Consider the following 24,666-nt stretch of genomic DNA (forward strand, 5'->3'; position numbering starts at 1 on the left):
CAGCAGCCAACAAAGAAACGGAGGACGTTTGGACAGGGAGAACAGCAGCTGGGTGCAGAGGTAAGCTGTACATTACATTTCTGTAAACAAGACAATCAGAATCAGAAATCCTTGGTTGTCCCACAAATCGGGACATTTGTTTAATAACATGTTTAATGTGCAATAACTGTAAAAACTAATTTCAACACGCATACCTATTATACATATTTAATCATGTAAATGTGTATTTCAAGTAAATTTGTACATACATCAATCTGATTCCATTTTACTTGTTACACTTCTGCTGCAGCAAACAAATTTCCCAGCTTTTGGGACAATAAAACATTTCTGATTTGTCCCAAAAAGTGGGAAATATGACATTTGTAAGAGGATACTGATGACATTATTTCCTATGAAAGTGTTTCCACTTTCCATAAGTCCTAACAGTGTAAATTTCTGGCATTTTGTCTAAGTGGTGTTTACTACCATTACTGTAACAGTGACCTGTTCATAATTTTTTGTGTTCACTCAAATGTTGAAATTAAACAAAATGTTTTTGTTACTTGCCTCTTGCATTGCCTATTTACCATTCATGGTCATGTTATTTTATGTGCAATTTAATGCAGTATTTTTCAACCTTGGTCCGCAAGGCAGCGTGCCAATAGTCAGACACACCTGGATTAATCAGTTTGTCCAATAATGTAAGACAGGAAATAAAAGAGCTGTGCTTAATTCAGGAAATAGTGAAGTTGTGCACAAAGCTCAGAAAGCACAAGTTTGTTTTAAAAAAAATAGCACAGCCCCACCAAAAATATTTTTCACCAGCCGCCACTGGGTACAAAGACATGAACCGTGATCTGAGTCATATATAAAAACTTTTCCCGCAAGGACACCTATGTAAACAAACTGTCCTGCCGGCATTTTTTTCAAAAACTATTTACATCTTTGAAGTATGGCTGCTTTCCTTGATAACTGTGCTTTCATGAGCTTTGATCACTACATTTGCTTTATTGTTACGTCCCTGACATGTGTTGGTAAAATGTGAAGGATTGGGATAACATAAGAACTGGACAGTGGATATTAAAAGGGTTTTATTATTATAAAAAGGTTCTAAAAACGAGCAAAACAGACGATGAGCATTATAAAGATAATGCAACACACCCAAACTCTCGAAAAGGTTAACATTAAAAGACGAATGATTAACTATTAAAACACATGGTTAAAACGAAGGTGTTTAAAACCGAAGTCAATCATATTCCACAAACAAAATTAACCTTTAAAACAAACGAACACACGAACACAAGATCCCACAGGACCACTCAAGAGTTTAAACTTTAAAAGTTAAACTCATCAAAACGAAGTAGCGAATGATCAAACGAAGGGGTTAAAACAAAACGAATCATGGAGAACAGCAGAACCCCTGCACTGCTGTCTCTCAGACTGCTGAAGGCACAGCTCTTTTATCCCAGGTGTTGGACATCAGACGGATTCAGCTCGGCTGTGCTCCTCAGCAGCCTGGAAGGGAGGAGGAGGAGGGGCGGTATCCGGCCGATCACCATGAGCTGGGTGATCCTGGCTGCTTTTTCCCTCTTCAGGCTGGCAGCCGTGACATTTATACTTGTTGACATTACAATATGTAACAGTAAACATGTCGGTAACTTTTAAAATTCTGCAGCACATTCAGTATTTATTTAGCTGCTGCAAAGCTTTGATGTAGATGAAAGCGAGCATCTAAATCCCACCACCACCCCAACCCTTACCACTCCTAAAAGCATGGACAAATCTCTCCTCTGATTATTTGTCAAATGCTTTGAGCAGTAAGTGCATTTATATGTGAAGAACCACACACTAAAAGAACATATAAATTGTTTTTTTTTTTTTTTTTTTTTTTTTTTAGGATTTTGCATTATTAGACTTTGGGAGAGAACAGATTTTTTTTTAAATGGAAACTGAAAATAGTCACAAAAAGTATGAAAACACACAGGCACACTAGTGTATGATATCCCAAAAAACACTCGAAACATATTTGTTCAAAATATATATTGCATTGTGAATCCAGGGGCCACAAGATCTTCAAAATGTAAATCCCTTAAGTGCAAGCTAGCACATCGGTTTAAACAATCAAGGAAATAAACAAGAAATCTCAAACTTTTTCTGAGTTCTAATTCATCAAAACTATCCACACTCATAAGGAATCGTTCGATGGCTGGATCTCGAGGATCAGGGGACTGACAGAAATTATTCTGTAGCCCCTGAACATCTGTCAGCCTCAGCCTCTTATCCTGAATGCAATCAGGCTTCAGTGGCTACAGCTGTGGCGTCGGAGACGCGGGAAGCACAGGAGGACTGCACGCTGTCCAGGGCGCTGATCGGCCATAGAGCTGAATCGTGCTGTCTGCAGGACAGGTCCCGAAGGCCATGGGCTGTTGCAGTGTTTGTTTGTTATGTCACTTGCTGATTTTTTTCTCTCTAGACAACACTAGATCTTGTAGAGGACAGATCTTCTCTGCACTCTCAAGAATCCTCTGCCATTTTTTTCTGCATTCATTTTGTGTTGGAGCCAACCCTGAACTTGATGAACTGGCAGATTCCTGAGTCAGGTTTAACATCTTGAGCTGCTGCAGGATCCACTACTGAACCTTTTAATGATTCCATCTATGAAGGTAGACCATTTCAGGTCCCAAGCGATGGGATTACCTGGATGTGTCTACCATGGACACAGTACCATAGTGTTTAGTGATGAGGGACAGAGATGGAGTGTTGATTTAAGATGGCTGTGACTGACACAACCATCTGTTCCACCTTCTCTCATCGAACAAACATGGCTACCAACCATCTCAGTGCATACATGATGTCTGCATCAATTCTGTTGGACTGACTCTCTTCTTCCTCTAACTGGAGGCTCTACTGGAAGCAATGAATGAGATATTGTTTTCAGCTTTCACACAGAAGCACACCTCAAAAGGATCACAACCTTCATTTGAACAAGACAGAAACTAGATATTACTTATCGTAATTCTAGACCAAATGGTCACGTCTTTATTCAGCTGTAGACTAGAACATCTACCACTGATCCCACCTAAAGCTGTGCTCTCTATAAAGTACCGTGAATGGGATATCAGTGAATACATGTCTCTACATAACTTATAAAAATAAACACACAAAGTATCTCTACTGAGTAAATTGGTGTGTAACATGGACATTTTACCAAAATCCCGCCGAGTACATTAGACAGTCCGTCACGGCTGTTTGTGTGGGGTTGACTTCCTGTGTTAGTCTTCCTCCCTTTCTGGTCCTTCAGAGATCCAAGCCTTCCTCTTCAGCTGCAGCCTATCACACATGCAGCTCCGTACCTCCTCTTTACTTCTGGCCCTGACATTTGAGAAGGAGAAGGTTTCTCCTCCATAAAGGGGAACTACTGAGGACTGGGAGGTCCTCTGAGCAGGATCAGCCGAATGAGAGCTCCCAGAATGCCATGCTCTTCTTCTGGGAAATCGACCAGTGGAATATGAATTGAAACAAGAGATATTTTGTGCAGGCATGGGTGTAGGTACACCAGGTGAAGTCTTGCTTGACTTGAAAAGCTGAGACTGTAATGGTGCTGACTCTGATTCTGAGTAGGAGCTTCGCACACGGGGGAAACAAAAGGGTGGAGTGAAAGAGCTCTGGGTGGTGAAGGGGGAGAAGGTCGACAGAGATGGAAGTGAAATTCGTGACTTTGGGTAAAGAAGACCAATCTTCCTGTGTCTAACTTCCGCTGGTACATTTTCTTCTTTTGGTTCCTTTGGCTTTGCTGACTCCACGTCTATCCTTTCATTTTCCATTCTGTTGCTTGTCCTTCTCTTCCTCTGTCTTTCCTGAGCTTCATGTAACATAACTTCCAGGTTGTAAATGTCTTCCGTTAGCTGACTGACTCGATCAAAACTGGACAGCAGCATACTGACGATAGGCTCCAGACCATCCAGGCAGGGCTGAACTTCTTGATTCGGTTTGGAAACCAGGAAGTCCTCAGACGTGACTGAGAGGACTGACGATGGTGGATGCAGGGATGGGAATGAGGATGACAGAGAAGGAGAACAAGATGAAGGAATGGAGGAAGACAGGGTGGAGAAAGCAGACCCCTGTGAGGACCTGGAAGGCGGGGTGTCCATGTCTTCAAACTTCACACTGTGTCTGAACTGGAAGAAGAATGGAATGTGCAGAATCAGAAGTTTGAAAAATGAAGACATTTCTTTACCTGTAATTAAATACTCACAGCTCTTTTTACCTGTTTAGCTTTGGTGAGTCCCATCCACAGCTTCAGTCTCTTGATGAAGAACTCCACCATTTCATAGTCTTGAGGTTCAATGGTTGAATGAAGCAGCTCCATCTGCTTTTCCCTTGAGGACACGGCAACAAACACACAATCTCAAAGTCTGGAATGATGCAGAATTACATGTTTAATTTAGTGTTTTATCCTTTGGAAGATGATTGAAATGAGAGCTATAATGGCTTAAAGGAACCAAGACGGTTTCAAAATCAACAGTCCAGAGGCTACTTTTATCAAATGTTATGTAGAATCCTCAATAAAACTCTACTTGAGATCAGCAAGCGGTGAGCCGTGAGGCAGAAGTGGTCTGATGAAAGCACAGAGGGACATGGCAGGAGTCATTTTAGTGATTCCTTCTAAGCGATTGTTGAGATCTTCCATATCTAAGAGTAACGTTAAATAAAAATATTTAATTTAACCCAAAGGGGTTTTAGGCATGAAATGACATATAGTGTCAGCCCTCTTTTCCGTTAATTCACACTGGAAATGAGGCGGTTGCAGCGAAACGAGTGGTCAGTAGCAGGGCTGTGCAGAGACCGTTGGAAGGGCGGGTGCCCAAAGTAAAAAAGAAAGGGCACATATAGAGGGAGATTTTGAAACAGATTCACGAGCCAGCAAATAATGAGAGATCCGTGGGTTCAAACAAAATAATGTAAACTAGGCAAAATATGTCATTTTTGTTAATAATTGAAGTTAATGTTATTTCATTAAGACCTGTTTTAGTTTTTAAAGCTGAATAATTTCTAGGGATGTTAGAACACCCCCTCCTGCCCCATCCACCCCTGATCTGAGTCCAAGTTGATTTTGATTATCTTCCAATACTTCCATACCACTTTATTTGTCAAGCGCATTTCAATACAGCATGAGAGAGAGAAGTATAGAACACACATCCTATCATAAACAGAGCAAAGGCTAAAACAAGTAAAACCACCAAAACGGCTTTTCTAAAAAATATATAAAACCTAATAAAAATATGAATAAAACAACTCAAAGTAAACATTTAATAAGAAACAAGTCAAGATGAAAAAGTCAGGTCATAAAAGTATGTTTTTATTCATGACTTGAAGGCCATAATAGATGTTGACTGGCGGATCATAAGAGGTAAGGCATTCCAGGTGCCACACGTACAAAAACACACTCCCCCCTCATTTTATAATTCATAGCCTGTTGGTACGTACAACTGTAGCAAGTCAGCCAGGTATGTTGGTGCCATGCCATTTAGTGCTTTAAAAACAAAAAGCAGGATCTTGAACCGAACCCTAAACAGGACAGGGAGCCAGTGCAGTTGTGTAGAATTGGCGTCACATTCCTCGGCCGGTTTGTGTTGGCCAAAAACCTTGCCGCCACATTTTGGATCAACTGCAGTCTATTCAAGGCCGAGACAGACACACATTCAAGACAACCAGAAAGGTATCCAGTTTGATAAATACTGCTATGTAGCGTTACATATTAAATGATCAATAAGATGGTATTTAACACATTTTTGAAACACTTTGGATTTAAACAAATTGTCCATTCAAAAAAAATTTATTGTAAACTTGTAGATTGAAAGAAACCATTTTATGAGACCAACTAAGAGTAATTTTATTCAGAGAGTAAAAGTCTCGTCTTCTGCATGGGACCTTGGGTTGCAGCTCAGATAAGGGAGTCAGGAGAAGGACTTTATTGTTGCTTCTGTTCTGGTAACAAGGTCACGGAGCAGAATATTTTCTGGTTTGGAGACCAGATGGTTAAGATGTGGCTCACAATACTCCAGGCAGATGAAATAGCCTGGACATTTCTGCGTGACCAACTTACAGTGGACAAATAACCAAAGCGTTGGCCTTTGGTACGCCACATAAAAAAATGGAATTATAAAATGCATGTTGTTATACATAAATTCACTTTGTTTGACCATCCTCTTTGTGCGAGGCAGAACATTTATTAAGTGTTAAAACTACAGACATAATTATTTTCTTGGGGTGGCATCAGTGTTTATTTTGAATTATTTTCAGGTAAATGGCCTGTATTTGATATAGCACCTCATAGAGTCCTGGAACCCCCCAAGGCACTTTGCAACACAATCAGTCATTCACCCATTCACACGCTGGTGGGGATGAGCTACAATGTAGCCACAGCTGCCCTGGGGCACACTGGCAGAGGCGAGTCTGCTGTACACAGGCACCACCGGTCCCTCCGGCCACCACCAGCATGCCAGGTGGGTTGAGTGTCTTGCCCAAGGGCCCAACGACAGTGACAAACTGAGGGGGGCTCGAACCTGCAACCTTCCGATTATGGGGCGAGTATTTAACTCCCCCCCCCAGCTCCACCTCTTTTCCAATTTTTGGATTGTCTGGGTGTGACAAGATGTGTGACAAAGCTAAAATGGCGGTGGTGGGAACCGCCTTTTTGCTTCAAAAATGAACATTTATAGAAATAGATGTTGCTATCTATGTCTATGGTTCACACTGAACATGCTGTCGCATGTCAGACAATTGATGCACCGATGAGTAATTTGGATTTGAGAACATAGTGGGATTTCTTAAAAGAAAAATATTTCATTTTTATGCTCATATCAGAGACAGGGGTTAGGCGGCTGACCGTTGTTTGTGCACGAGGATCTAAGTGTCTTAATCTGCCTTCAATTCACCATGTCTGCATGTTAACGGCTTCACATGAAGCTTCTCCCTCTCCTAAATGTGCTGCCGCCAGGGTCAGCATTTTGAAACCAGTTGTTACATAAATTTATGGGTAAATGAAGAATTAATTTGCAATTTAAGACAAATTAACTGGTGACACTCATGAGAATATTCACAGTCAAACATGTGTTACTATTCAGAAAAGTTTGGATCGTAAGGGAATGTTGAACCTCAACAAATATACTTAAAGTTAAATTGAAATAACACTTCCAAACGTCCTAGTTGCATACCTGTACACATGGATGAGAACTGCTCCACAGAGTCGAGCCAGGAGCCAAATGCTGCCTCCGTACACCAGTAGCCCGTAGAGGGGTCCCAGCACCGGGTGGACCCTGCAGAGTTGTCCGAGCACCCTCCGGCTACGGAGCATGGACGTCACTGAGACCCAGGTTTGTTCCACTGACAGGAAGCCTTCCACTGACTGGTGAAAAAGCTGCACCACAACACAGACTCATCAAACCTCTTCTCTCTTCTGGAATCTGTCTGTCAGCTGGAGGTTTCTTCTTGTACCATGTTTCCGAGGTGACTGCAGATCAGAAGCAGCAGCACCACCAGGACAGCCGCAGCCCACAGTTCCCTAGAGGCTCTCTGCAGAACTCTTCCCATCATCACCCACCTCCGCACAAACCGTAAGGTTCCCAGCAGCTGGAGCGCACAGCCAGAGAGATTCATTAAAGAAGCAGATCTGTAGAATTATGAACCAGAGCTATTTACCTTCAGAGCCAGAAGAGTGAGCAGGACAGCAGCGCATTGAGAAGACCTGTAAGCCAGCAGGGCAGCACTGTGGAAGTCTATGAAACTCTCCTGCATGGACTGCATCTGAATTTGTCAATAAGTCATGTTTTTTTGTTACATCACAGTAGTTAAAAGTCAGCAAAGTTTAAAATTTTGTATACCTCAGAAACACACAAAGAAGCAAGAGACAGGAACCAGAGCTGAAGGAAAGCTGTCATCAGTGACACGAAGGCCAACAGCAGCTGGAACCAGTGACGACACTGGTAGAAGTACCGAGCACGCTCCGTCAACATGGACCAGAGCTCCCCGAACACGATGAGAAGAGCTGAGGTGCAAAAACAAATCTGAAGAAAAGTCAAGGACATAAGTGATCCAGGAGGCTGTTGGAACTGCTCTAATAATTCAGCCAGATGTGTTACCGTGAGCACCACATGAAGGCTGGGTCCAGAGACGGAGGAGGGGAGGTGGAGGGAGTGGATGGTGAGGAAGGAGGAGACGCCTTGTGTTTGGGTCAGCTCTAGTCGTATGGACACACACAGGAACAACGCAGACGCTCTGTGGTGGTGTGTGAAGTCTAAGGAGAGAGATTTAAACCTGGGCAGCACACACACACACACACACACACAGAATCAGCTGACGGTAATGAAATTCCCACTCAACATGTTACATCCACCTACCGTCTCCTGCTCATGTGCAGGTCGGTCAGGAGCTGCTGTGTTGTTGAACTGTTGTTTCCTAAGAGATCAACCGCCGAGGCGCCGAGTGTGTGTGTGAACCGCACCTGTGGTAACCCTACAAGGTCCAGCGTGGGGTTTTGGTGGAGGTGCTGAATCAGGGTGTGACCGATCCACCATTCTGCATCAGACCAGCTGTATGACGAAAAGACATGAGCCTCTGATTGATTACTTTTTAGAGTCAAGCTAATTAAATGTAGCTAAGAACCATTTATACCCAAGCACCAACATCATCAGGTACAACTTTATTTAAAGTTTTGTCATTCAAGATTTGAAGTGACCTGTTTGTTAATATAATATTGGGTTTTAATGGAGTCGTTGTTACCTGTACATCCATCTGTGGGAAACCCAGTTACACCTGGCCACAGCCTCTAAACGTTTTCACCGTAGTCACAACTAAATGACTATTGATCAGTCAGTCCTAAAGGATTTTGATTTAATTTGCTGATTGTAGTTCTCAGTAAGTCACAACACCTTCTCCAGGTGCTGACAGTGTGTGACATCTCAGATATTTCATTAAACTTCATAAATAGCTGTGACTGGACCAGATGTGTAGTTGCAGTACCACCCCATGCCACTAGAGGCGGGAACGGACTGGCAGATCTGTGATGGAAGCCTCGGGTTGAGATAAAAGGTTCCATATCATGCTACTTGAAACCTTTGAGAGCAAAGGTGTGCACAATACATGTTGAAATATTACCGTTGGCACTATGTATTTTCTTCAGCCTGAATTTATACCCGGAAATAAAATGTTCTGTTTTAGTGAGGCTCCGCCCACACCTGCTTTGACAAAACGCAACTACAACAGCGTCTTAGGCAAGCCTGTTTTCTATTGGCCTTGGTAGTCCAGCAAGTTAAACACCTAGTCTAGCAGTCTAACCATAGACTACCGAGTCTGTTACAAAGCAGTAGTCGCCTAACACACATATCCTGTGCTGGCCATTACGTGCATCTTAGTGGACAGGACGCATGGTTTTCACGTGCCTGATGCAGAAGTATTTGTCATAATATCCACAGAATACCCAGGTTTCAGAGCCGAGACCAGCCTCAGGGGGAGGAGAAATGCTTGGTGACCCAAGTCGGCTGGTTTCTTCCATTTGCAGGAAAAATCTTAGCATCGACCAAATTGCAGCTGAGACAGGAAAATGTATGAATGCCCCCAAGAAAGGGTTTGGGGGTATTTCTCATGAGTAAATGACAGTATGACACGGTAAAAAGCTCAGAAAGGTGCATTTTTCTCAGTATGGAACCTTTAGAACAGAGTTCAACCAAAATGCTAGGAGTGGATCGTCTCCTTTATCGTGAAAATGTCACATTGACCGTCACACCTAAACCTTCAATCAGTGACGCCACGTGCGAACGGGCAGGGCAGGTGACTGCTTGGGGCTGAAGGCAACAAAGGGCCCCAGGGGCCAGATAAACAGTGAAATGCTGTCATTTGACATTTTTGGTGGCTGTCTCACACTCCCTGATGAGGCCCTCCTCCTCCCTCCCCACAGCTCAGCAAGAGATCTGCCGCACACGTTCTCATTTGGACTACCCCTTCCCACTCATGCAGAGAAATGACAGCTCTCTCCATAGTCTGCACTGGACAGTAGCTATTTTGCTTGGAGCCACATCACAAGCTTGCAGCGCCACTGTCTACAATTAGATATCTATTGGAGTAAACTCAATTCAAGGCCACCACTGCTTACTAACCTCATAAAACCTCTGAAATGCCTATAACTTAGCTAATTTTATCGATTCTATGTTTTATTTACGTGGTGAAGTTGCTGTGAAACACCCGATCTTTCTTTATTTAATTAGACCTGTTACTGAATTTTATCCTTTGAGAGCAAAAGTTGAGTGTTGTTCTTACTCTCTGAGCGAGGTGAGGTTAGGGGATCCTGGATGTGTTGAGTGAAGATGCTGCCTGATAGCTGAGTGCAGCAGGCTGGCCTGCCTCTGCTCTATTCTGTCCTGGTAGTTCACCATCAGCACTAGCAGCAGAAACCCCAGCTGACACACACAGTGCTGCAGAAACGATGTAGAGAAATGAGAGCAAAATAAACCGTGCGTGCTTCTGGGGACACATGTATAGTGAATTCTTACCCTCATAAGTGAATGCAGAGCTCGGATTTTGCGTGCCTCTTGTTTTGCCTGCTGCAGTCCGTAGCCACATGGTGGTCTGACATTACCGCCACATTCTGCTGATGCTCTGACCACCATGGCCTCCTGAGCCAACAGTTCTTCTACTTCTGGATCCACAGACCTCCATAGTAATGTGCAGGTCAAGGCCTGAACACAAACCTGTTCAACAAAATTTTAGATGCAAATTATTGAAATGTTCCAATAAAGGTCAAAAAGGTGACCTCACCTTTAGAGGCTCCAGCAGCAAAGCGGAGGTAAGAAAGGCAGCGAGCACCGAGACCAGCAACATGATCACCACTGCTCTGGAGAAGAGACTTCCATAGAGTCCCACCACTGCTAGGCAGGCGACTACCAGCAAAGCCATGAGGGGGTGAACCACATGCAGAACCCATGATGGGAGCAGCCATCTGGGCCGACCTCGAGCAACACCTACAAAGGGAAAACGAGACAACATTGGAGAATTAAAAGCAACTGAAAAGGTTTTAATTCATCAGCAAATTTTCCAAAGTGAATAGTTGTGCTGGTCATTGGTTAGCCATCCCTTGCCCTTTTGAGCAAACTAAGAAGCTAAGTTAAACACAACGCAATCACAAACATACAATAATAATCTTGTGAACGTCTGTTACGGCCACACTTGTTTGTGTTCCGTTGTCTTTTTTCTATGTGTTTTTCTTCTCCCTCCTTTGGTTTTGCTGCATTGCTGTGTAGCAGGAACTACTTGTGCCTTTCAGAATCACACCTCACGAGCTGAGAGGAGCTGTTCTTCAGCACCATGCCTTCTCTACCATGCAGTCTATGCCCATCTCCTCCCATACGCCCTGAAGCACCCCAGCTGAAAGAAATCATCTGAAGGAGGACGCACAGCAAACAAGTCCTCTGCAAGCAGCCTCCGCCTCGCTCTGCTTTGTGCCAAACCTTACAGATGGATCCGAGGCTTAAGTGTAACACTAATCAGCTAATGAATCCAGAACACCTGCAAAGGGTTCCTGAGCCTTTAGATGGTCTCTCAGTCTAAGTCAGGGGTAGGGAACCCTGGTCTAGAGAGCTGCAGTCCTGCATGTTGCTTCTAATTGGCTGAACACCAGATCCAAGTAATCAAATGCAGGAACAGTAAAGATAGTTGGAAAACAAGCAGAATCGCAGCTCTCTAGGACCAGGGTTGCCTACCCCTGGTCTAAGTTAATGAAGAACTTTTGCACCATAGTCTACGTTTTCGAGCTTTACCTGTATGTCTACTCATGTGGAAAAACCACTGGTAAAAGGTACCTGAACCTAAAACCAAACCCTTATAACGTTTCAGGGTAGAGTTAAGTCATCTGCTTGTTAAAACATATGTACATGACCCTGGATACTTGTCCCGCTGGCCAATAAACAGTCAACAAACACATGTCTAGCCTGTTACCAATGCGTGTGGTAGAAGAGGGGTGAATGGATTCCTGCAAAGGTTGTGGTAGGAAGGTGCTAGCCAATGACTCCATTGAATGCAAAGAAGAGCACTTATAGAATCCCGTGCCATACGATGAAGAATCCAACTCAGAGTCAGATTGTTCAGCCTCTCCTCCATATAGAGAAGATGAAGAGCTCCGTTCGTCTGACCAGTCACCCTGCCTAAAACAGAGAACAAGTTCTTTAAAACCCAAAATTGTTCATAAGAGCAGATGTATAATTGTTGGAACTTTTCTTTACGAGGCTGAGAAGGAAGACGTGGTTCTTGGGGAGTCTCGACCACTGTCCGAGTTGCTGTTGATGACTTCTGACGTGCCCTCTGCTGCTACAGACATCAGTAGATCTTCCTCTACCACAAAGACATTCATGCATTTGGACATAACTTGAAAAAAGAAATCTCTTTAGGCCAAGTATGCTTTTTTTATGCACCCACAGAGCAACAACCTGGCTACAATGCCAGATTTCAGCCTGATTATTATTAAAACACTTAAGGATATAGTAAAGACCTTGAATTCTTCTACCTGCTGTCTGGACAGCCTGCCAACAAATTTATTTAAAAATGCTTTTAGCTGCCTGAAAGCTGACGTACTAGACATTGTTAACTGCTCTTTAATGTCAGGAATTTTTCCTAAATTAGTGAAAACTGCTGTTGTGGAACCCCTTCTAAAGAAGAGGAAACTAGATCCCTCAGTGTTGAACAACTACCGACCGATCTCTAATCTCCCTCTGATTGGGAAAATTATCAAAAAAGCAGTAATGATCCAAATAAACAACTCTCTGGAATCAAATAACATTATGGATGGTTTTCAGTCAGGCTTTAGACAGCACCACAGTACTGAGACTGCACTGATTAAGGTATTAAATTACAATCATCTAAACTCTGACACAGGTAAAGCATCTGTCCTGATGGTGCTTGACCTCAGAGCAGCTTTTGATACTGTGGACCATAACATCCTTCTGGACAGACTCACAAACTGGGTTGCACTATCAGGCACAGTGCTTTCCTGGTTCCAATCATATCTGAAAGACAGGGGCTATATTGTCTCTATCGGGGGTCACAAATCAAAGCGGACCACCATGACATGTGGGGTCCCCCAGGGCTCAATTCTAGGGCCGCTGTTCTTCATTCTCTACATGACCCCCCTGGATCAGGTCACACTTATTAACAACATAGCCTATCACAGCTATGCTGATGACACCCAGATCTATCACCTAGTAACTATCGTCTGCTGGACTCACTCTCAGTGACTAGAGAAAGTAAACAACTGGATGCAGTCAAACTTCCTTCAGCTAAACAAAGACAACATTGAAGTTGTCTTTGGCAACAAGAAGGATAGAATGGATGTTATTGCTCAGCTAGACTCCAGGGGAATAAAGACAAAGACCCAGGTTAGAAATCTTGGTGTTAATATTGACTCTGACTTGAACTTCTCTGGACATATTAAGGCTATAACTGAATCAGCGTTTTATCACCTTCATCAAATATCAAGACTCAGCGGTCTCATGTCCAGACCAGACTTAAAGAAAATCACTCTTGCTTTAATTTCTTGTTGGCTGGACTACTGCGATGGTCTCCTAACTGTCTTCCCAAAAAAGCTGTGAAGCAACTGCAGCTTATTCAGAATGCTGCTGTCATGGTAACCGGTGTAGCGGTAAACCCCGGTAAAAAAGTTGACAATAAAAACAACCATCTTGGTTTTAAAAAACTATATTATCTCGGTGGATTACCGTGGCTGTGGTGTAGGCGCGGTGACCCTTACCAGCCACCGTATCATCATCTGAAGTTGCCGGCGGCACATGCGCACTTTGTTGTTTACAACCAAAACTTTCTTGAAGCTAAAGCTGAAATAATGGCCAAAGGAGGAGACGGCAGCGCTCAGGACATTTATTATCCCTCAAAGAAGACAAAGTGGGAAGTACGGGCATCTTTTGGATATTTGAAGAATGCCGAGGGACAGTTGATAGAAGACGGCTATCCTGTTTGCAGCACGTGCAGAAAAAGTGTCTGTGAAAGGCAGCAACGCTTCAAATCTCATGACACATCTGCGTGACCATCACCCACAACTCTACAGTCAACGCAAGGCAAGCTAACGTTAGCGTTTTAGCTAAAATGCGTGATCCGAGGATTTGGGTTCAGGGAGAATGCAACGAGTCGCTATATAAAGCAGCCGCAGCGCCGCTACCTGCATATAAACCGTGTCGCGGACACCGCCATGTTGAAATGACGCTATGCATTATGGGGCTCCCAGGGGCAGATAAGAGTTGGTCTCTCTCCGAGAATAATTATGAATTTAACAATGATTACTGCCTGATGACATTTTCCCACATCTGCAAAGCTCAATGGAAGGACACAAACCGAGGACAATATTTTCCTGATATAGGGTTTATTACTCAAGTAAGGGTAAAAAAAGTATCTGATTAGAAGGCTACTTGAGTACTGAGTATCATCTGATCTAATATTTTTAAAATTATGACATCAAACAGACAAAAAATAAGAAGTTATGGGCAAATGTTGGTATTTTAAAGACTAAAGGGGAAAACTGTAAACAAATAAACAACATAATTACAAAATAACACATTTTAGGCAAAATTTAGACACAAACTGAGGACAATATTTTCCTGATATACAGGGTTTATTTAGTTGTCTGAAAATGTAACACGTTTAAAAAAATACAGTGATAATACCGAAAACCGTGATAATTTTGGCCACAATAACCGTGAGGTTAAATTTTCACACCGTGACAACCCTACTGCTGCTAGAGTCTTAACAAGAACTAAGAGAAAGGAGTACATCACTCCTGTTCTTAGATTCCTAAACTGGTTACCAGTAAACTACAGAATAGATTTCAAAGTGCTCCTACTAGTTTATAAATCACTCAATGGCATGGGACCAAAATACATGTCCGATCTCATTCCTGTATACACACCCAAAAGGGCTCTGAGATCCTTAGGAAACAATCAGCTGGTAGAACCTCGGGTCAGAACCAAACATGGTGGAGATGCTTTTAGTTACTATGCTGCTCACATGTGGAATCAGCTTCTCCATGACCTCAGATGTGCCCCAACCCTAGTGTTGTTTAAAACAAAACTAAAAACCCTGATGTACTCATCAGCCTTGAAATGAATTGTTTCTTATGCTGCATTGTCTCCTCTGTAATCTGTGATGTAATTGCTCAACCTATATTCTGTCTTTTCCTTTTTGCTCTAAATAATCATTTTATCTGTAATTTTTTATTTGTGTTCTCGTGTTTGTAGTTGTGTCATTTAATGCTAATTGAAAAGCACATTTGCTGTAAACAAAGCTGCCTTGCCTTGCCTTTTTGACCTTAACATCAGAAACAGAATATGCCATTACAACTTTGGTAACACAGTTCCACAGGGACATACTCACCAGACAGTGTTAAATGTTTGGACCTGTAAACTTGAGCTGGGCTGGAATTGAAATGCAGAGACTTTGGGCTTGATTGTACAAGAGCCTTGTGGAGATGGTAACTGTCCTCAGTCAGTGATTGTGAGCATGGAGAACACACACGTTGGAGAGCATCATCATTATGTGGTGGCAAGGCCAGGTGGAGTTGGATTATGGCCTTTTTACGCTTCAGCTGGCGTGTAGCTGGTGAAGTTCTGCACATGGCTTCCTTGGTGGGACATGTGCCTGCAAGCGAACAGAGGAGGCTGTCATGTGATTGCCATGTCAAGGCACCTAGTCGATCTGGTCTTTCTTTCAGGGGCACCAAGCCAGAGGAAGTCCAGAAGTTCATGATACTGGAGTCTAACGCTTTACTCTCCAGCAGCTGCAGACAACCAGAAGGACACTTGTTACGTGATTCCAAATAACGAGACACATTATCAAATGTTTTCTTGTTTATTTTTGCTCTTACAGATGAAGGACTTCTTGAAAGACAATCAGAATCTTGAGGAGACACAAAGGAGGTGCTGGAGATGTGTGATTGGCTGTCCCAGATGTCCATCTCCACAGATTGGCAAACCAGAGAGGGAGGGGCTGAGCTGTCTAAAGTAACCTGGGTAACAATTTTATTGTAAGACAAAGAATATCAGCTGCATCTTCATTTTACTACACATACTGAAGTCTGTGACCAACTGTGGCTCCAAAGAGAAATGTAGTTGGAGGCGTTGCTGGGTTACCTGGCTGTAAACGTTTCTGAACAAGAAACAGAGGAAACACTGAAGAGGAAAAACCAGCAAGGCAATGCTCATCCCCATGGCAACCGTCTCCCTGTTAACCAGCAGATGGGCTGATACAGGACCACTGGTACATAAGTGACACAGATCACTTTCATCATCTCTGTTCTACATCTCATCTTACATGTTAATACCTCCATTGAATGAACAATTGTGTGTTTAATTGGATTTGGTTGATGAAGTCAACTATCTCACCTGTGGCCTGCAATCCCAACCGCCCCAAACCACAGAGTACCCAGAGCAAGGTAGAGGTGAAGCACAAGGGCACTACAGGTCACCCTCTGAGCCCTGGTGAAACTGCTGTGATTGGGCCTCTCCCACAATGACAGCCACAAGTGGTGCTCTGCCATCCCAAATATCAGCTGGGAGGTCAGGACTCGTGGAAACTGGGTGAGCTCTGCTGGACCTTGTGAGACAAAAACAAGTGACAGAAGAAAACATCCCAGACCCTAGAGTTTGTGTTTTGACTGTTGTGAGCTAATGGTACTTCACATATGCTTACATGAGGCTAGGACTTCCCTCTCCACAGTTTGGTTCTTCTGGTTCTCTACAGAGAGCCAGTCCTCCAGCAGGAAGAAGTACATGTGATCTGATAAAGGGTCCCACACTACCACATGCTTAATGTACCAAGATGGGTCCAAACCTGTGTTTTCATATTTAACATTTTAAATGGTTAGTTAACATGCTCACCTTGTACACTGAGTTACAGTACAGCCCTGGAATATTCCACATGCACACATTTTCTGATGGCTCAGCAGCAGGGTGTGTGAGTCACACACAAGAGACGCTCAGTTTCTCATAAACAACTGACAGTGGCGGAGTTCGCTGCAGCTCTTTCCTCTGTTCTAAATGACTTGAATGTCTTTAAAACCACAAGTAGAAGCGCTAAAAGCATTTCTTGAATTTTTTTTTTTAAAGATGTTAGTGCCTTTGCCAGATGCCTTTTTTTACTACAGCTAAAAAACTACAGCATCACGCGGTACTGTTGGCATTTCCGTTGTTTTTCTTACTGGTTATTTTTGAGCTGCCTAGTCCCGCCCCTCATGTGCCGCTCTGCCTGTGAGTTACCAGATTCTTTCTCTGTGCAGAATATGAGAGCATCACAGCACTGAAACGGCATTAGTGAGAGTTACAAATGATATTCTCATGGCCTCAGATAAGACTCTTGTATCTGTTCTAGTCTTGTTAGATCTCAGTGCTGCCTTTGACACAGTAGATCACAATGTTCTTTTAGAAAGGCTTGAACATGTTGTAGGGATCAAAGGAGCAGTGCTAGGCTGGTTTAAATCCTACCCGTCTGATAGATTTCATTTTGTAATGGTACATGACAAATCTTCTTCATACTCCAGGGTTACTTGTGGAGTACCACAGGGTTCAGTGCTTGGACCAATTCTTTTTACTATATATATGCTTCCTATTGGTAAAATCATTAGACAGCATGGGATAAACTTTCACTGTTATGCTGATGATACTCAGTTATATTTATCCATTAACCCTGATGAACCTAATCGGTTGGGTAGATTACAGGCTTGTCTTGAGGACATAAAAAATTGGATGACTCTAAACTTTCTACTTTTAAATCAAGACAAGACGGAAGTTCTCATCTTTGGACCAGAAATCCAGAAAAGGAAATTGCTTAGTCAATCACCTGACTTGAATGGCATTACATTAATCTCCGAGAACAAAGTAAGGAACCTTGGTGTTATCTTTGACCAGGACATGTCATTCAAATCCCACGTTAAACAGGTTTGTAGGATTTCCTTTTTCCACCTTCAGAATATTGCTAAGATTAGAAGCATCCTTTCCAGGAGTGATGCTGAAAAACTAGTTCATGCATTTATTACATCGACTGGATTACTGTAATTCATTACTCTCAGGAAGTCCACAAAATGTAGTTAAAATTCTTCAGCTTGTCCAAAATGCTGCAGCTAGCGTTCTAATGAGAATTACAGAGATCATATCTCTCCTGACTTAGCTTCCCTACATTGGCTACCTGTTCAATTTAGAATAGATTTTAAGATCCTTCTTCTCACATATAAAGCTCTTAATAATCAAGCTCCATCATACATTAAGAATCTGATTGTTCCATATGTTCCTAACCGAGCACTTCGCTCTCAGACTGCAGGCTTACTGGTGGTTCCAAGAATATCTAAACTTAGGATGGGAGGCAGATCTTTTAGTTATCAAGCTCCTCTCTTGTGGAACCAGCTCCCAGCTTTAGTCCGTGAGGCAGACACTTTGTCTACTTTTAAGACTAGGCTTAAAACATTTTTATTTGATAGGGCCTATGGTTAAAACCTGATGTTAGCCTAGATCTGGACAAGTGGGGGAGTAGAGGGAGGTGGAGTGTACAGTCAGTAAAGACGGCTCTCCCTTGCCCTGCCTCCAACATGTCTATCTAAAAGGCTAGGTTATCCAGAGTTATCTCTGTAGTTATGCTGCTATAGGCTTAGACTGCTGGAGGATACACTGACCACTTTTCACACTCTACTACTTTCTTCTACAATCTGCTCTTTAACTGTATTATTTTCTGCAATTTCAGCTGTTAACTTTATTTTCTCTCTAAGTGTATTTCTCCCCAGAAGAAGCTACAATGATGTTCTGCTGAGCTGTGGTGGCCTCATGGCCATCGTCTAGCACACTGCTGCCAACCACTTAAACATTCTCCCTCTCCTGATAATAACATTTTACTCTCTGTGACATTGAATGTGCTACTACTAGTTTACCCGTTTAATTATAGATCCACTAGGATAAATACAATAAAGTTTATCTCTCGCCAAATAGAATATTTACTAAGAAATCACAATGTAACCATAGACACACTACTTGGTATATGTGTTGTGTGTGTGGATGTGTGTATGTGGGTGGTTTGATGTTGGTGTTGGTGTATGCGTGTGTGTGTGTGTGCGTGCGTGTGTGCGTGTGCTCTGTCTTCCCAGTGAGTCGTGGTGGATGGCTGCTTATACTGAGCCAGGATTCTCTGGAGGTTTCTTCCGTGGTAAAAGGGAGTTTTCCTCTCCACTGTCGCTACATGCTTGCTTAGTATGAGGATTGCTGTAAAGACTCTGACACTAGTCAGTGACTTGATGCAACCTGCTGGGTTCCTTATATAGGAAACTTTTTAGTGATTGGCTTAATGAACTGACCTGTATTGGAATGTTTACTATGTGAAGTGCCTTGAGACTACTCTTGTTGTGATTTGGTGCTATATAAATAAACTTGAATTGAATTGAATTGAATTGAATTAAACAGAAGTGGAGTCAGGCAGGCCAGGCTTGAGTTTTCTGCCTGCTGTCTCACTGCCTGCACCCGTTCGCAGGTTCAGAGTCCGACAAAAAGCCAGAGACTGAACTGACTGTTCAAGATGGCCACTACTGCTGTGCTGTTTCTGTGTGGAAAACAGACCACCTAACACTGTTTACTGATCACTTTACGCTACTTCTGTGTCGAGTAAACATCGTGTGAGCTGTACTTTTTTCATAACAGAGATGGCAGGGAAATCCAAATGCACTGAGGTGAGCTGAGTTAACCTACGCCTGCCGAGCTGCTTTAGGCTGAGTAGTGCTGTTGGGAAACGGCTTATGACAAGTGAGTCACCAACACCAAAAATGTCTTTTTGATTGTGTTAATGGTTTCAATTCCTAAACTCGTTCATAGATTTCATTGCAAATTAGGTTTGACAAATAGCAAAAGTCACATCTTTTTAGTTGATGAAGGACATTGATCTTATTGAAGCACTGATTGTGAACCAAAAATATACTGAATAAAAAGGTCAAAATGTGGAAGTATGCATGTTTTTACATTGTCGTTACCTTATATTAAAACCTTCATGACAAAAACAGGATTTTTCTTGCATTGCTTTTTTCCCCATAATTCTGAAATTAACTGTTTGAATAAAATAGATAGATGTTTCTTTTGGATTTCATTTTTAAATTTCTTCTCAAACCCTTTATTTTTTAAATAGTGGTTAATAAATACCTGTGTTGTCATGCCAGATGCGTATCTTCCAAATCTCTCCAAGGTTGTCGTATGTCTCCACCTGAAACTGGTCCAGGCCGCCCCGCTGAAAAGACCCCTCCTTCTGCAGATGGTGAGAACCACTTTTGCTCACTCCGAACAGACTGATGCCAACGTGTGCTGTGGTTCCTAATGCGATGCATCACTCAGTCATTTATTTAATCAGATGCAGTCACAGCTTTTAGGAATTAACAGTCATTTATCATGTTTTGGCATATTTTAACATATTTAATTACTCCGCTGACCTGCGCCAGGCCTTAAGCCAGTCTTCACCAGCACTCTGTACTGATACAGTCCTGATCGGCCACACAGAGGGACTTGGCTGAGCCTTAAGCGGTCCAAATGGTCCATTTTGAGTGCAATGAGCCCCGCAAGCAGGTGAAGCATAACCAGGACAGCACACACAATCCCTACAACCGTGTTCTGCATGGGCCCGTCAGCCTGCAGGCAAGGATCAGACACTTGCTTTTGTCACTTTCTTTAGCACAATGGCATTTTAGAGTCACTAAGATGAAAGATTGGAGCTAAATGATGGGGAAAACTGTTGAAATGTCAATAAAAAAGTCAAAATATTATTTTCAAAATGAAGTTATAAATGGTAAAATGTCAAGCAGAAATGTGTAATTTAAGAAACTTCAAAAATAAAATTGTTAAAATTTTAGTTTACCCACTATTTCCAGAGGAAATGAGAAGTTTAAAAAAGTGTCAAAATGAAAAGAAAAAAAGTCAAAGACCTGGGGTCTCATTTCATCATCATCATCAACCTTTATTTATAAAGCACATTTAAACGGCGACAACGCCATCCAAAGTGCTGTACAAGACAATACATTGTCATTTATCAAACATTGCGTAGAATCCTTACTAAAACCGTTCTCAAGCTCAGCAAAAAAAATGTACTCACGACAAGTAGGTTTGTGATCTATCAGACATGGAGGACGCACAGCTGCACGCAATCTCCGCTTCATAAATCGGAGACTAACGAGAATGTTTCTCAGCTGCATTTTAGTCACATCCCGCCCTCACCACGCCCACTTACTGCCATAAATAGTGTGTGTGTGTGTGTGTGTGTGTGTGTGTGTGTGTGTGTGTGTGTGTGTGTGTGTGTGTGTGTGTGTGTGTGCGCGTGCGAGCGTGGAAAGTTGCTTATGCAGTTTTCCGACCCCGTTTTGTGCATAAGCAAGTATGATAAATGAAACCCCAGGTCTTTGCTAGTAGAAGCTAATCGTTGGCATTAGCAGCTCCACAACAGGAAGAGCTCCTTCAGGTTTGTTATTGGAGGAGATAAAACATCAACTTTGCAAAGCAAAGGGAGTCAGACAGAGTTGCATTGCTGTTAGCCAATCAGAGGTGAGTAAGCCCAAAAGTGTTTTCTAGCCCTCACACTCCTACGTCTATCTTCTACTTCCAGAAAAAGGAGCGCCAGAGCATTTTCTGACAGAGAAAAACTCAAACAGACATTTATACAAGAGAAGAAGAAGAAGAAGAAGAAGAAGAAGAAGAAGAAGAAGAAGAAGAAGAAGAAGAAGAAGAAAATTTCAGTTCTATAGCACCTCTCAAGATAAAAGTCACGAGGTGCTTCACAAAAACAAAAAAAAAATGTAAAAATATAAAAAAGAATTTAGAAAATGGTTAAAATATATTTAAAACGAGCAAAAATAGACATTTGTGATTAAAAAATGTTAAGAAAGAGAGAGAGTGAATAGGAAAGAGGGAAATCAGTGGATCCTGAGGAAGGTGGAATAGGTGGGGAGAGCAGAATAAAGAGAGGGTGGTGAAGAAGGTCATACAAAAGCCAGCTTGAACAAGTGAGTCTCAGCTGCTTTTTGAAGGAGTTCACTGAGTCCACTGATCTCAGACTCAGGGGGAGAGAGGTCCAGAGTCTGGGGGCCACAGCAGCAAATGATCTGTCCTCTTTGCTCTTTAGCCTGGTACTGCACAACCAGTAGGCTTTTACCACTGGACCTCAGGGACCTGCTGGGGGTGTAGGGACTAAGAAGATCACCAATGTAAGATGGTGCTTGTCCATGTAAGGCCCTATAGACCAGAACCAGGATCTTGAAATGAACCCTGAAGTTGACTGGCAGCCAGTGAAGCTGGAGGAGAAGCGGGGTGATGTGGGTGTTTGGAGGACTTGGTCAGAAGCCGAGCACAGGCATTCTGAACCACCTGTAGACAGTTCAGGGAGGTTCTGCTCAGACACGTGAAAAGAGAGTTACAGTAGTCTAAGCGTGAGGAGATGAAGGTGTGGAGAACTGTCTCAAGTTCAGAGGGGGACAGAATGGGACTCAGCTTAGCAATGTTCCTGAGATGGAAGAAGGAAGAGCGAACAAGAGAACTGGGTGAGAGCTGGGTCAAAGGTCACGCCAAGATTCCTGACGGAAGGTTTGGTGTGAGAAGCAAGCTGACCAAGAGAGTCTCTGACTTTGGGAACCAGCTTGTCTGGGGCACAGATGAGGATCTCAGTCTTATCTTCATTCAGCTGAAGAAAGCTCCCAGCCATCCAGGTTTTGATAGAGTCTAAGCAGGTGTGTAACAGCTGCAGCTTAGACATCTCATGGGGCTTAAAGGGGATGTACAGTTGGTTGTCATCTGCATAAAGATGGTAGGAGTTTCCTTTGAAGGAGCTCAGGATGTGCTGAAGAGGAAGCAGATAGAGGAGGAAGAGCAGAGGCCCCAGCACAGAACCTTGTGGGACACCATGGGTAAGAGAGGTGGTGGAGGACCTAAACTTGGAGACGGTCAGAGAGATAAGAGGAGAACCACCCCAGAGCAGTTCCTGATAGGCCTACCCAGTCTCTCAGCCTCTCCAGTAGCAGGTGATGGTTAACAGTGTTAAAAGGCTGCAGTCAGGTCCAGCAGGACCAGAACAGAACAGTCCCCTGCATCACTGTGAGTCAGAAGGTCATTAGAGACCCTAAGAAGAGCTGTTTCAGTAGAATGAGCGCTACAAAAACCTGACTGGAAGCTATCACAGATGTTATGTTCATCAAGAGCAGCTGTGAGTTGTTTAGCCACAACCTTTTACAAGATCTTGGAGATGAACGGAAGTTTAGAGATGGGTCTGAAGCTGCTATGGAGAGAGGGGTCGAGACTCTGTTTTTTAAGAAGCTGGTGGATTACAGTGTTCTTAAAGAGAGCAGGGACCTGACCAGAGACCAGGGACGCATTAATTATAGAGAGCACGCTGGGACCGATGGACTGAAAAGCACTTTGAGACAACAGCTAGTGAGAGAAAAAGTGAATGTAGGCCAGCTTTAAAATGCAGAATACAAGCTTCTAACAAAGCCAAAGATTCTACCTAATTCTCCACACTTCCTCCTTTTCTTCTGCTTGGTGGCACAATTGTGGTAATTATGTGTGCAGAAGGAGAAAAACAAAAGTCTTTACTAAGAAGGCAGTCCAACAGCTTGTGTTGTGACTTACTGGTGGCAGCAGAATTACAGAACCCGGATGGACAAACACACTGGCCCCAAACATGGTGAGGTGCTGTGTCAGACAGCGTGCTGCGTGCAGTGTGCTGCCCTCCAGTGGCTGAAGGCCCTCGCTGCTCCACCGCCCTTCTGTCACATTGTAGTACCGACACAGAGAGCTGAACACACACGCCGCCGCCTGGACAGGCCCGGTACCGTTCAGAGATGGAGCCAGGCTGACAGAGATAGGCTTATCCGTTCCATTCAGACTAGGAACATAAATATTCATGTGACACACATTCATGGAAACGAGCTATCTGAGCAGCTAGTTGTGTGACTCACAGTGGAGACAGAAAGATGGTTTCCTCTGAGGAGGCGGTGACAGCAGAGAGCGTGAGAGCCCACTGTCTCACAAGGGAATCCTGGGATGCATTAGTCCCTGGCACCGCCATCATGACTTCCACTCTGATGTGTCCCATTCTCACTGGAGTGCCTCCTGGAAATGCAAAATGCAGCTTTAAAATGGCTTTTAGGTTTAAATTATTCTTGGAAAACTGACCAATTTATAGAGATGTTAACTACTCAATATGCACATGATGCAGCCCCGAGGGACGATAAGTACATGCTATTAGTTCAAGCAAATGTGTGATTTAATTTAGTTCCAGTTTAGTTATTGTTGTTTGTAAATCGGTAAAAAATAAAAACATAAATCAACATTTATAATTGTTTTTCGGTGTCTGTATTTTGTTCTGGAAAATGAGAAACAAGAACACAGGGATCATTCACACGCCCCTCACAGACGTGGGCAAATTTAACATCAAGAAAACATGTTTTAATGTCCGTTTCCTGATCTGCGTCCAACATTTGAAATAAAACCTTTAAGATCTGATCTAGGGTCTTTTTAAAATCCCTCTAACATAAAACCATCTCAGCAGCTTTACACTTGACAGTTTCGTCTCCTTCCAGAATGAGCCTTTGCAGGGCTCTTTAATGCTAATGAGCTGTTGCTGGCCACACCCACCCAC

General features: G+C 43.0%; 1 protein-coding gene across 2 annotated transcripts in view; it reads right to left on the minus strand.

The window, feature by feature from the left end:
- Window positions 1–1,053: 1,053 nt before the first annotated feature.
- The window catches only part of pkd1b (polycystic kidney disease 1b), a 78,946-nt gene continuing 55,333 nt past the window's right edge, over window positions 1,054–24,666 (minus strand). Inside the window, exons 21-42 of one of the 2 annotated variants that reach the window (XM_054748990.2) lie at window positions 23,984–24,137; window positions 23,655–23,910; window positions 20,477–20,672; window positions 20,193–20,360; window positions 16,717–16,857; window positions 16,410–16,620; window positions 16,158–16,248; window positions 15,893–16,033; window positions 15,403–15,805; window positions 12,252–12,360; window positions 11,968–12,173; window positions 10,792–10,994; window positions 10,527–10,724; window positions 10,294–10,448; window positions 8,379–8,570; window positions 8,121–8,295; window positions 7,863–8,045; window positions 7,681–7,785; window positions 7,477–7,611; window positions 7,197–7,399; window positions 4,247–4,358; window positions 1,054–4,157 (exon numbers count right to left, since the gene is read on the minus strand). In XM_054748990.2, coding sequence (XP_054604965.2) covers window positions 3,252–4,157; window positions 4,247–4,358; window positions 7,197–7,399; window positions 7,477–7,611; window positions 7,681–7,785; window positions 7,863–8,045; window positions 8,121–8,295; window positions 8,379–8,570; window positions 10,294–10,448; window positions 10,527–10,724; window positions 10,792–10,994; window positions 11,968–12,173; window positions 12,252–12,360; window positions 15,403–15,805; window positions 15,893–16,033; window positions 16,158–16,248; window positions 16,410–16,620; window positions 16,717–16,857; window positions 20,193–20,360; window positions 20,477–20,672; window positions 23,655–23,910; window positions 23,984–24,137 — 4,643 coding nt within the window. In that variant the 3' untranslated portion in view covers window positions 1,054–3,251. Of the gene's footprint in view, window positions 4,158–4,246; window positions 4,359–7,196; window positions 7,400–7,476; window positions 7,612–7,680; window positions 7,786–7,862; window positions 8,046–8,120; window positions 8,296–8,378; window positions 8,571–10,293; window positions 10,449–10,526; window positions 10,725–10,791; window positions 10,995–11,967; window positions 12,174–12,251; window positions 12,361–15,402; window positions 15,806–15,892; window positions 16,034–16,157; window positions 16,282–16,409; window positions 16,621–16,716; window positions 16,858–20,192; window positions 20,361–20,476; window positions 20,673–23,654; window positions 23,911–23,983; window positions 24,138–24,666 lie in introns of both variants that reach the window. The other variant, XM_054748988.2, reaches the window with a different exon arrangement.

The sequence above is a fragment of the Nothobranchius furzeri genome, chromosome 16 (genome assembly GCF_043380555.1).
Source record: "Nothobranchius furzeri strain GRZ-AD chromosome 16, NfurGRZ-RIMD1, whole genome shotgun sequence".
NCBI classification, from domain to species: Eukaryota; Metazoa; Chordata; class Actinopteri; order Cyprinodontiformes; family Nothobranchiidae; genus Nothobranchius; species Nothobranchius furzeri.